The sequence below is a fragment of the Schistocerca americana genome, chromosome 11 (genome assembly GCF_021461395.2).
Source record: "Schistocerca americana isolate TAMUIC-IGC-003095 chromosome 11, iqSchAmer2.1, whole genome shotgun sequence".
Lineage (NCBI taxonomy): Eukaryota > Metazoa > Arthropoda > Insecta > Orthoptera > Acrididae > Schistocerca > Schistocerca americana.
Genome location: NC_060129.1, coordinates 48,152,212 through 48,164,847, shown reverse-complemented (window position 1 = coordinate 48,164,847; position 12,636 = coordinate 48,152,212). Strand labels below are relative to the sequence as shown.

General features: G+C 38.8%; 1 protein-coding gene across 10 annotated transcripts; it reads left to right on the top strand.

The window, feature by feature from the left end:
* The first annotated feature begins 4,870 nt into the window (after positions 1 to 4,870).
* LOC124554130 (E3 SUMO-protein ligase ZBED1-like) lies at positions 4,871 to 11,744 on the top strand. 10 transcript variants are annotated; one of them, XM_047128194.1, is made up of 9 exons: positions 4,871 to 5,384; positions 6,325 to 7,334; positions 7,445 to 8,113; positions 8,435 to 8,505; positions 8,995 to 9,059; positions 9,173 to 9,241; positions 9,363 to 9,426; positions 9,522 to 9,592; positions 9,800 to 11,744. In XM_047128194.1, exons 1-3 carry the CDS (start codon positions 5,198 to 5,200, stop codon positions 8,096 to 8,098), a joined length of 1,851 nt encoding a protein of 616 aa, XP_046984150.1. In that variant the 5' UTR covers positions 4,871 to 5,197; the 3' UTR covers positions 8,099 to 8,113; positions 8,435 to 8,505; positions 8,995 to 9,059; positions 9,173 to 9,241; positions 9,363 to 9,426; positions 9,522 to 9,592; positions 9,800 to 11,744. The 10 variants fall into 10 exon arrangements, with proteins under 10 accessions (XP_046984150.1, XP_046984148.1, XP_046984149.1 ...); XM_047128192.1 differs by having other exon boundaries at positions 9,797 to 11,744; XM_047128193.1 differs by having other exon boundaries at positions 9,741 to 11,744.
* The last annotated feature ends 892 nt before the right edge of the window (positions 11,745 to 12,636 follow it).

Genomic DNA, 12,636 nt, shown 5'->3' with positions numbered 1-12,636 from the left:
ATGATAACAAGCCATAAAAGACATCACTATTTAACTGAATGGAAGGGCTATAACTGATGAGTCACAGGTAGCAAATGCATTTAATATCTTATATATAACAGAAACGGGTAGGGACAGACAGTTAAAGACCAAAATCACAGCAGTATCTCGAAAACGTAGCTTCGAAAAAATTCAGTCATATGAATGTATCCAAACTTCGCCTTCTGAAATCAATAAAATTACACATTGTCTCAAAAATAAAATCTCTTGATTGTCATGGTATTTCCAACAGAATACTAAAATTTTTTCCCATTTAATAAACGCAGTCTTATATGAAATATGTAATGCATCACCAACTCCAGGCCATTTCTTCGAGCCACTGAAATGTGCAGTTGTAAAACCTATGTTGGCGGAGGATAAAAAGACAGACGTCATGGCTGAAATTCTCCAAACCTTTTGAGAAGATGATGTATTCTAAGATATTATCCCACCTTAGTGACAATAGTATCCTAATCAAATCACAGTGTGGGTTTCAACAGGGCTCCTTTACTGAGAAAGCCATTTACGCGTTCACTCACTAGATTTTACAAGGATTAAATAATAAAACAGCGCCAATTGGTATTTTCTGCGATCCTTCTATGGAATTTGACTGCGTGGATCACAGTATTCTCCTAGATAAATTTAAGTCTTATGGGACTGATGGTAAAGGCAACCAATGGATAATATACCAGAGCAAAAGAATGTAGAAAGCTGTACTTAGTAACTCAAGCAATATAGTCCAGGGACATAATTCTGACTGGGAAGAAATCACTTATGGGTTCAGTCTTATACCACTACTATTACTAATACATGTAAATGATCGACCATCGAAGATAAAACATCTAGAATTGGCTCTTTTTACAGATGACACTAGTATCGTAATCAGTCCAAGCCCACATACGGAAACAAAAGAAATGGTATACGAAATCCTCAAAATTATTAACAGCTGGTTTTCTGCAAGCGACAGAAGATATTCAGCTTCGCACATCTACAGGTAGTACAGCAAGGATGAGTAACATGGTGAGAAAATATAAAGGGAGGAAATTTCAAAATTCTGTACTGATGAGAACTTAAATTGGGAAAAAACACTTTGGAACTCCCAAAACTTAGTTCAGCCACATCTTCACTTAGAATCATTGCAGCTTTTGCCAGGACAAGAACCAATAAGTTTATATGTTTTGCACATTTTCATTCAATGATTTCCTGCAGAATAATGGTCTTGGTAACTCATCTTTGTTGTAAATGATCCACTATAATTCAAAAGGAACAATGACCAACATAATTACAATACCAAAAGCAAAAACAACATTACTACCCCACATTAAGGTTGGTGCACAGTGCTGTAACAAAAACAATTGATCCCTTACGCAGTCACAAGAAACGTCAGATAGCGAAGTAAAATTTGATAACAAACTGATAAAGTTTGTCCATACAAGTCCTACTCCGTAGAAGAATTTCTATTACCGTAATGCGTAAAAGGAGGTAGGTAGGAATTACCAACTGGTGTCCGTATATTTTATCTTTTTAAAAAGTAAATAGACTATGAAATCTTAAGAATTTAATCTTATAGAAATTAATTTGTGATGTAAGCGTGCAATGACTCGTTCCCCACCATCACGACACATCATGGAAAATGATCAATTGAACACTTAAGTAACACAGTACATAGAAGGCTCTTTCATAATGCACAAACATTACACAAACGTATTGTGAAATCGCGAACTCCCAACGTAATTTTCGCCTCTCAACTTAACCAACATATTGAGTAATGCCACAGGTCATTCCTTCACAACGTAGATACTAAAAAATTTTAAAAGTATTGAAATAAAGAGAAAGTGTCGTTTCGCCGCCAGAGGCAATGTTATATGTAGCGATTGGCTGACAACCAGCGAAGACAACGAATTTGGATTAAAAATTTTCGAAGACAAAGTATGTAACGAATTTTAAGCTTTGCATTGTCAGATACTCAGTTGTATTCCCGTTTTTATTGGGACTAATCGATTTAGGTCCACCATCTGATCATCTTCGGGTACCAAGTATCGAAACAAGAGAATAAGGTAAGTGTGTTCAATTCTAATATGTAACTAGAATGTGCATACACATTACATGCAGCCCATTACTCATTATTATAAGATACTTACAAAATCCAGCTCAGCTATGCACTTTTACAGCTGAAATAACAAACTTAGCTTATGTGATGTTCCATTACTATTACTAATTGTCTGCGAGTAACAGTGGTGTCCTGACAACGAACCAGCGTCCTATGCGCACGGGGTCACACTGAGGCACGGCTGGCACTACAATTTCGCAGGACGAGACACCTGACACATCGGAACACTAGCCACCTGAATCAGACGCCGTTTTCAGTTCACAACGTTGTTCTCACTCACGTTTTTCTGAGATTAAATATGCGATAACGGGTGACAAATGTCCATCAATAAATTATCAAAGGCTACAGATGTAAATCTACCACAGTAAAGTCCCCTTTCTTTTGCTCGAAGTGGTGCTACATTCTCTTGGTTAAAGCCTAATTTACACATCGACACCGGGTTGTATGCAAATTCACTACGCCCACTGCGCATGCGCAGCAATCGTTTGAGCAAATCGTTGGTGAAACAAAATATTTTCGGCTTCTGCCAACTTGGCATGTAGTGGCGAGAGTGTGGCAGTTTGGTGTGGCGATAGGGTGTCAAATTGATGTACTGAGGAAGGGAGGAAATGGTTCGTTTATTGGATACCTATGCTGGGCATAGGTGTTTGTGGGATTAAATGGTGTTTACTAAAACAACAAGCAGCCATTTTGTGCGTGAGACCGTCATATGCGATTTGAGCATGAATAGGTTGAAAGCGTCTGAGCTGTAAAGCAGAGTTCATTCGATTAGGAGTGCATACACAAAAGAATTAAGAGAAATTCAGTCATGGCAAACATCTGGCTGTGGAACAGTTCACTTCTACGAAACTAAACCCCCTTGGTTCAAGCTGGCTGATTTTTTTTTTTTTTTTTTTAACGGAGACTTAAAAGGAGGAAAAGTTACTTAAATCGTTATTATTTATTTATTTAAAAAGCACAGCAGTGTTCATTCAGATATGTAATGGAACTTTGCAATGTTGCCATGATTATTGTAGCATTTCGTTTATGTCTCTCCTTGTTCCTAACTCAGTTATCGAGACGCTCCTTGTCTGCTAGCTGTGGTGGTGCACACTGTTGAGGAGCTGCTTTTCTCTGACGAACCACCGTATCCAGCACTGACAATTTTGTCAACTGTTTCTAGTCGCAGTGGTATTGGTTTTTCATGTACGCGAAAGTGGGAACCCGAATTCCTAATGCATTGCTCACAACACAGTGAGCTACATGCTTTCTTGGAAACCCAGTGAAGCATGTGCCGAGAAAGGCTTAGTTAAATGTTGTGTTAATACAAACACGTCACCACCTATTACATCTGAACCTTCTAGCAGCACGAGAGTTCTGGACCCTATACAATGTGATTTGTAATTTCACTTCTGGCGAGATTGCTTCACTCACTACAATATGTTTCCTTCGTCACTGCAGTACTGACTATTTAGGGGAAACATAACCTATTCTGGTAGCATTCTATGATAGCTTTAAGGGTTTTGCATTACAGTTTCCCTCTGCAAGATCGCTGAGCAACGGAGAGCTGACGCCTTTTTTTTTATTCACTCACAGACCCAAACACGCTTCTTATTTCTTTTCTCATGCAGTGATTTCACGCAAAGACGCATTAATTAACTACGCCACAACTCGTGCAGCTGCCTAAACTTTCAGTTTCGACACGACTACGGCACTCACAAAACTATGAAACTTATGTGAACACTGGTTGGTTATCATGTTTGGTTTGTGGGTCGCTAAAATGCGCGGTTATCGGCGCCCATATAAATTGCCAATCTTTACTCAGTCCGATCTCGCCATTTTCATAAATGATCATGAAATGATGAGGACGATACGAACACCCGGCCCCGAGCGGAGAAAATTTCCAACCCAGCCGGTAATCGAACCTAGGACCCCGTGATGCAGAGGTAGCAACGCTAGCCACTAGAACACGAGCTACAGATGTGAACACCGGTGTCGCCGTGTCTTCTGTCGTGTATTATGAAATCGCAGCGCAATGCCGTAGCGTAAACTAGCCTTAATGGAACAACAGCCACACAGACACTAGTAGTTGGCGAATCACATAACCAGATAAACGCGCTCCGAACAGCGCGCCTCTTGGACATTCCAGCAGAGTGCAGCTGGTCGCCTTACCTCTCTCTCGGGTGTTCCAGCGGACGCCACTGCGCCCCGGCTGCCGCCCGCCTGCCTTCTCTGTCAAGTAGAGGTGGGCAAAAAATAACGTAACTGATAGAAATAACCGGTTACTGAGAAGTAACGGTTACTGCGATAACCGTTCCTCTGATTCTGGCAGTTATTTCAATAACTGTTTAGTGTCAACAGTGCCTCGCGCCATCTGTTGACCGAAGATCGTACTGCGCATTTGGAAGGCGTTCTATAGACCATGGGAATAACTGTGAGACTGCGCGCCATCTGTTGATAGGAACTGTGTACTATTTCGTGGGCCTTCGTTACTTTTAGTATAAACAATTAAATAAAGTTAATGTCCTAGCCGTGGCTGATAGGAGCTGCAGTACAGGCATTAACAAGTACAGTCGATACCTTGAGCCACCGCCTTACGTGTTAATTTAGCTTGGAGGGGTAGTACAAGGAGAGTTACTAACGAATTCGAGCGACTATGGAAATAACTGTCAGAGATCGGTATTCTCCTCTGACAGTTATCGACGTTATCGTTATTGGCTCGCAGTTCTAGTTCTCTGGCAGTTATCGGGCTACCACCACAGATAACCTGGAAGTTGGTAACGGAATAACTGTGTGTCTAGACGTTCCTGACTCGGTGACTTCAGTTAAAGGTCGTTGATCCCGGTGATATTTCCAGAGAGGGTAGTAACTGGAGCGAACAAATATTTTCGTACTGCTACGGGCCATCGCGGAGAGGGGATGGCAAATAACGGGAATCTATTGTCTCATTTCTCTGCAATTCTTGGTGTTCCGGAACACTGGAACAGGTGTCACTCTCTTTCCGGCCTTTGGTTGCGTTAGAGGGTATTGACTTTCGTTCCGCGTTCTTGTTTTTCTTTGTGTTGTTGCTTACTACCAATAGTTGCCAACATGAAGAGGTCGAGGACAAGCGAAATGTGGTCATATTTCGAAATTCTTGATCGAGAGTTTGCGAAATGTACTTTGTGCGGTAAGAAATTATCGTACAAATCAACGACGACGAATTTAAAGAAACATCTCCAGAAATCACATTTAATTGTGGATTTCTCATCACAAAGACCTTCGGAGCTAGATTTGGGTGAGTAATGAAAAAATATATTTATTGCAATTACGATAATTTCAGTGCATGCATAATCATTTATTTTTTTATTTTATTAATTTTTTTAAGATAAGAGCATGCTATACAGTGTGGTGCTTTGTGCATTTTTACACGCAAGTTTTCATTTGTCGTGACTACTTAAGCTGTCGATACCACCGCATCTGTTTGCCTTGACATTTTCAAACATTAAATTATGTTGCATATGGTGCCGGAATACTTAATTATTTAATTCGAAGTTATTGTTACAGGTGTAATAACGATAGTGCTAATAAAATTCCACTGTGTGATATATGAACTGTCGTCTCGCAATTATTAGTAACTAATCGGATAGCGGATTGTATCAGTGCTCATTCCTGTGTATCATTTGTTTGTAACCCTGACGATGCCCGTGGTGGGGGGGGGGGGGGGGGGAGAGAATTAGATACCGTTTCATATTTTAAAATTTTGAAAAGGATAATTGTTTTTAATGGAGTCTTCAACTGAATTCCATAAATGTTTTAAATTTTGTGGTGAAACTTAACCCAAAAATTTGACACATTAATAGTACATGTGACTTTCCACAGTGACAGTCATATTGAATATTTTGAAGTTCAGGGCCCTACTTATACATCAGTATTTGTTTAAAATATGATATGTCAACAACAATTAAGATATTTTTTAGGGTGGAAATACAGTACCCTCCCTTCCCCCCAATACACATTATTGAAAATGAAAATGTGTTGGTGTTGCTAGGATTAAAGAAGAAACTTGAAGCTATAGTCATTACTAAAACTGAGTCAATTGTCAACTTGCATGAAGTAAATATTCAAGCTGCAAGTACCATGTAGAATACTGTATGCAAACAATGTAATATATATCACCAAAAATATGGCATCATTTCTATTGTGCTTATGCTGATATGAAACCTATTTTTCTCTAGGTGAATCCCTTCCTGTAGAGGTGATCCTTGGCACCAGTAGTGTGGAAGAGGAGCGAGCTGCTCCAGCCCCCTCAATGCAGCAAGGTGTTCAAAGTTCTATGACATCGTACCTCTCCAAAAGGATCGGAGTGAATCAGAAAAAGAAGATAGATGAGCAACTTCTTCAGCTGTTCACTAAAGACTTCCAACCATTTTCAGTCGTTGAAGATTCGGGGTTTCGGGGTTTTGTGCGGGCCCTTAATCCTGGTTATGAGTTACCAAGCAGGAAGCATATTTCAGATGTAATGCTGCAAGCAGCATACACAGCAGCAAAGGAGAAAGTGGTAGACAAACTGTCAGCTGCGAAGACAGTTTGTTTGACCACAGATTGCTGGACATCGGCAGCAAATGAAGGTTACATGGCGGTGACAGGGCATTTTGTGTCTGAAGATTTCACCTTGCAATCGGTGTTGTTAGGATGTTCCCAATTGTCTGGTGCACATACTGCTCCGAATCTGTCGGCATCTCTAATAGGCACGACAGATAACTTCAGGCTGACAGACAAAGTTTTGCTGGTTGTGACGGATAATGCACCAAATATTAAAAATGCAGTATCCATTTTACGGTGGAAACACTTTGGGTGCTATGCACATACACTAAATCTTATTGTTCAGAATGCACTAAAACATTTTGTGTCAATTCAGCAGAAAGTGAAAACTATTGTAGCATTCTTCAAGAGAAGCTGCAAGGCAACAGAAAGACTGCTGACATACCAACAAAATAATGGGGCAGGTCATGTTAAAAAACTGGTGCAGGAGGTGCCAACAAGGTGGAACTCTACTCTGTATATGTTGGAGCGAATAGTTGAAATTAAAGATGCAGTGAAGACTTCACTTGTACTATTCACAGTTGATTTTGAACAACTTACCGACGAGGAATGGAACATCTGCTCAGAACTCTGCTCTGTGTTGAAGCCATTTGCACAGGTTTCAACACAGCTTAGTGCTGAGTCATATCCTACTGGCAGCCAAGTAAGTTAAGCAGCTTTTTTCTTGCTAAAATGCTAGCTGTGGTATTATGGCATAATCACTTCTGAGATACTGTACTGTTTGTGTTACATTGAACTTATTCCAATTTTCAGGTTATTGTTCTGACAAGGGGATTATTATCAGTGTGTGCAGAACTTTTGAAACGGCCATTTAACAGTGTGACAAGGACTATCATTGAAGAATTAACAAAAGGCCTGAAGGACCGTTTCCACAATGTAGAGATGAGCAAATCTATAGGAGTAGCCACTCTACTAGATCCACGGTTTAAATCTCTTGTGTTTGAAAGCCGAGTTGCAGCAGATAATGCAAAGAAAGAGCTTATTGAACTAGTAGCACAAAAGATGGGTGACAGAAGACTGACAAACACAAGCCAGAGCCATGAAACTGTGTCAACTTCAACCACCACTGATCCTTTGTCAGTATGGGGTGTCTATGATGCAATTGTAAAATCAACACAGCCCCAGGGCACTCCTCAGTCAGCTGCTATTGTGGAAGTACAAAGGTACATGGACAGCCCAGTTATTAGTAGAAGTGAGGATCCACTGGCCTGGTGGCGTGAAAATCAATATATTTTCCCAAATATTGCTAAAGTGGTGAGGGAAAAATTCAATATAGTGGCCACTTCTGTGCCGTGCGAAAGAATATTTTCTAAAACTGGTATCATTATAAATGAAAGGCGAACACGGCTGAAGGCGTCCAAAGTTGAAAAACTTATATTTCTAAATATGAACAGTACTAACTCCTGAATTTCCTGTTACAGGGTACGTGTTATTTATTGTATTTAATGAGAGATTACTGGTCCCAAAATATGGTTTTCTTATCTTAGATGTTTGTTTCAGTAGTGGATTCAAGAGGCACACCAACACCAGCAGATGAGTCTCAGTTTAATACTTGGGATATTATAACAGTAAGGTAATTCTAGTTTGGGTACATTTTTGGCATATTTAATCTCTCCCTTAAAATGGAGATATAACTGTACGGCATAGCATATATTTGTTATGCTACATTAAAAGAGTACTAGTGGTTTTGTGTTGAAGTGTAATGTATATTGTCAGTCAGTAAGTCAGAGCACTTTGTTCCAGTTATAGCTCCAGAAGTCAGTCACCAGCAGCAAATGTCACACAGTTATAAAATGGGAAACTTGAAGAATAAGGTACTAGTGGTTTGGATACACATTTGGCAAATTTCACCTTTCACTTAAAATGAAGGTACAGTTACAGTCCTTAAGAGCAAACTGGCAAATGGTAACTCAAAGCTCTTTGTTCCTGTTACAGCTCCAGAAGTCAGTCACCAGCAGCAGATGTCACACAGTTATAAAATGGGAAACTTGAAGAATAAGGTACTAGTGGTTTGGATACATGTGTGGGAAATTCAACTTCCACTTAAAATGCAGGTACATTTGAAGTGTGTAATGTAGTTTGGCAGTCAGTAACTCAAAGCTCTTTGTTCCTGTTACAGCTCCAGAAGTCAGTCACCAGCAGCAGATGTCACACAGTTATAAAATGGGAAACTTGAAGAATAAGATACTAGTGGTTTGGATAAATGTGTGGGAAATTCAACTTCCACTTAAAATGCAGGTACATTTGAAGTGTGTAATGTAGTTTGGCAGTCAGTAACTCAAAGCTCTTTGTTCCTGTTACAGCTCCAGAAGTCAGTCACCAGCAGCAGATGTCACACAGTTATAAAATGGGAAACTTGAAGAATAAGGTACTAGTGGTTTGGATACATGTGTGGGAAATTCAACTTCCACTTAAAATGCAGGTACATTTGAAGTGTGTAATGTAGTTTGGCAGTCAGTAACACATAGAACTTTGTTCCAGTTATAGCTCCAGAAAACCGCCACCAGCAGCAGATGTCACAGTTATAAAATAGGAAACTTGAAGAATAAGGTACTAGTGGTTTGGATACACATTTGGCAAATTTCACCTTTCACTTAAAATGAAGGTACAGTTACAGTCCTTAAGAGTAAACTGGCATATGGTAACTCAAAGCTCTTTGTTCCTGTTACAGCTCCAGAAGTCAGCAGCAGCAGACATCACACAGCCATAATGCGAGAAGCTTGAAGAATAATGTGGTAGTGGTTTGAATACATATGACATATTTCACCTTCAGTTTAAAATTGAAGTTTGTTTATATTGGCAGGTGGTAACTCGGAGCTCTTTGTTCCAGTTATGGCTCCGATAGTCTTCCAGCAGCAGTAAATGTTACACAGTCCTATAGAGGCAAACTTGAAGTATGAGGTAATAGTGTTTTGCACAGAATGGCAAACTTGACCTTTCACTTAAAATGGAGGTACATTTGCACTGAGTTTAATGTTATGACACGTGAATGGATTACCAGTGATGTATATGTAAATAATCGAATTTGTAACTTAGAACTTAATTTCAGTATCGGCTTTGAAATTTGGTCACTGGATACAACTATATTATCTTTCATGTTGATAGCAGCAATCATCAGATTGCAATCCAGTTTAGTACCTGTGAGGCGTGAGATGTCAAAAATACTTGTGGGTTATTGGTAGCCTGTGTCGAGGCATGTGGCACCTCAAAGTTTGTAAGTACAGTAGCATTTTGTTTTCTGCTTTACTTAAAAATTGTTAGCTGCAGCACCCATTCTGACATTTAATTATTCTGAATTTCAAGTTTCTTAAAATAATACTGACATCAGTTTCATGTGTGTTAACACTAATCCATATATTATTGTTAATATATGCTATTTTCCTCAGATGTTAACTGAAATTGTTTTATTATAATGATAACAACACTTCATCCTTTGTAGACTTGCAGTATAGGTTACCTGCTGAGAAATATTTACTGGAAGAAATGGTTCCTTTGAATAGGATCGAAAGGAATACCACTGAAAATGCCAAAAGTGAATTGGTGAAACCTCTTGTGCTCAATACTAAATTTCATTTGCAAAACACAGAAGTTTTCCTATCTTTGTGGTGGAACACAACAAATTCTCATAATTTTGCTAGTTTGTATTCTAGAAAGGGTGCCAGAAATGGAAGAGTATAATTTTTATTAAATCGGGCATTACATGTAAGTACGTTGGAGTACAGAAAGGGTGCAACTGGCCTTTCCCACTGTAGCCTGATGTGCTCCAACATGCATTTGTACTGATGTGCAGGTGGTTATAACACTAGTATCAAACTGCATGGTACCCACTTACTAATGTGACCTACCCTTGCATGATCTGCTGCAGACAGCAAGATATCCACTACTGCTCTTACTACCTGTCCAACAGTTGTGGAGGATTTTTTACCCTTGGTGCTTGCCATGACATGTTTTGCCCTCTGCCCTTAAAATCTCAATTCTTGTTACATTTTTCATCCATTTTCTATCTCCTGATGGACCTGTATTGATTAAAAAACTAATCAATGCAGAGGTGATTGTAGAACTTTTGCTAGTGGCAGTGTGGAGGGGCTCCACTCTTTAAAAAATGAAATTACATTGTGGGACATGGAATTATTATTAGAGGCTTTCATGGACATTTTGTTTACTGAAAAAGTCAGTCATTATGCGAGGTATTTAAATGTTAACTTCAAATCTAAAAGTGCATCAAAAGATAAATTTCAGTAAGTCTTTAGCAAGTTTCAGTATCTTGCTTCACATGCTGGAACCTCCAACTATAAAAAAGTGTTTTGCAGAGAACAGCTATTCAGATGTTAACATCCCAGAATTTGTGTAAAAGATATCCCTTACATTGTTAGTTTCACTGTGGTCACACTCTAGTGTAGTTTTATCAGCATACATATAGAAGTTTGAAGAACATATTAAATTAATTGCTAGACATGCCTTAAGTGAATATGTTTACTACTAATGTGAGTCAGCTAAGTAGTTGCTGCAAGTTTTTATGTTGTTTCTAAAGTGTCTTTAGACAAGGATATTTCTGCTGTTTGTTTCCTGCTCTTCTGTTTCAGATAACTTCTCATATATGCAGCAACTGCTGAAGCAGCCTCTGGCAGTTTATTGAAGTTCCGTGAACAAAGTGTTGTGTGGTCTGTTTGTGTAAAGTGATAAAGAAAAATGTTAAAGTGTAATTGGATATATATTTAATCATTATTTTTGCTAGTGGTAAGATCTATTTTCATGTAAATCAGAACATTGTACAATAGGTAACAACTGAATGAGGCAGTGTAGCTATTAACAGCACTGACCTCATATTCAGGAGGATGGGGTTCGCTCTGTCTGGCCATCCTGATTCGGGTTTTCCTGGATCGCTAAGGCAAATGCCAGGATGGTTCCTTCATCAAGGCCACGGCTGACCACCTGTCCCAACCTTAAAGAGATCCTTTAAACATTGTGTGTATACCCAAATTTTGAATTATTGATGTTTGTTGTATTATGTTGAGATATTCTTGGATGAAATAAAAAAGTTCATACATTTGTATTTGTGGTCACATGTTAAATTACTGAAAAATTGCACTGTGGTTCTGGCACCGAATTTGCATTCAGGTGCATTGGGACCCTTCGCCTGTTTGAACATCCAGATTTACATTTTATGTGGGTTCCCTAAATTCCTTTAGGCAAATTCTTTTGTTGGTTCCACTGAATAGGCCATGGCAGATTACCTGCCATTTCCAATCTGAGTTTCTGCTCAGTCTCTGACATGTTAAATATTTATTTATTCATTCTCTTTATAATGCTGCAATGTTTTAAGTGTTACATATCATTGTGGAAAAGTCAGAATAAAATTGATCTCACATGTACATACATTTGTGTTGGTTACCATTTTTTGTTTTAACTTATCTTCCTTCCTTTTGTTCCCTGTACTCTTTAAGTAATTTGTTGAAAACCCATGAGCTCAAAGACGAGCACTTACTACCATTTTAGGATATATTTTATATACAAATATGGTAATCTCTCATGTGGCATGGTAATGTCTTTGTTGAGGTGATATTACTGTCTCATGAACATAGGTGTCTTACATAGAACATACAGAAATTAAACAGCTGTGCAGTAATCTTGTAAGAATATATTTTAATTTTGGGGCAGGATAGGAAACTTATCTCAAGTGATACATGTATCACATCTCCTACCTTCTCAAGAAATGTCAATCTGTGGCACTACTGTGAGCACAAACACTTGCTGTCTCATACATAGTATGGAAAGCTATGAAATGAAGTGTAGTAGTGTGTGTGCAACATGTTAATACTTTCTAGGGATTTTAAACTTACTGAAATGCCTTGAGTATTGGCGGTGATCTAAAAATGGAACATAGTTGAGTATCTTCTCCAAGTATACCCCATCACTAATGCTTGGTAGCATCATGATGAAAAAGT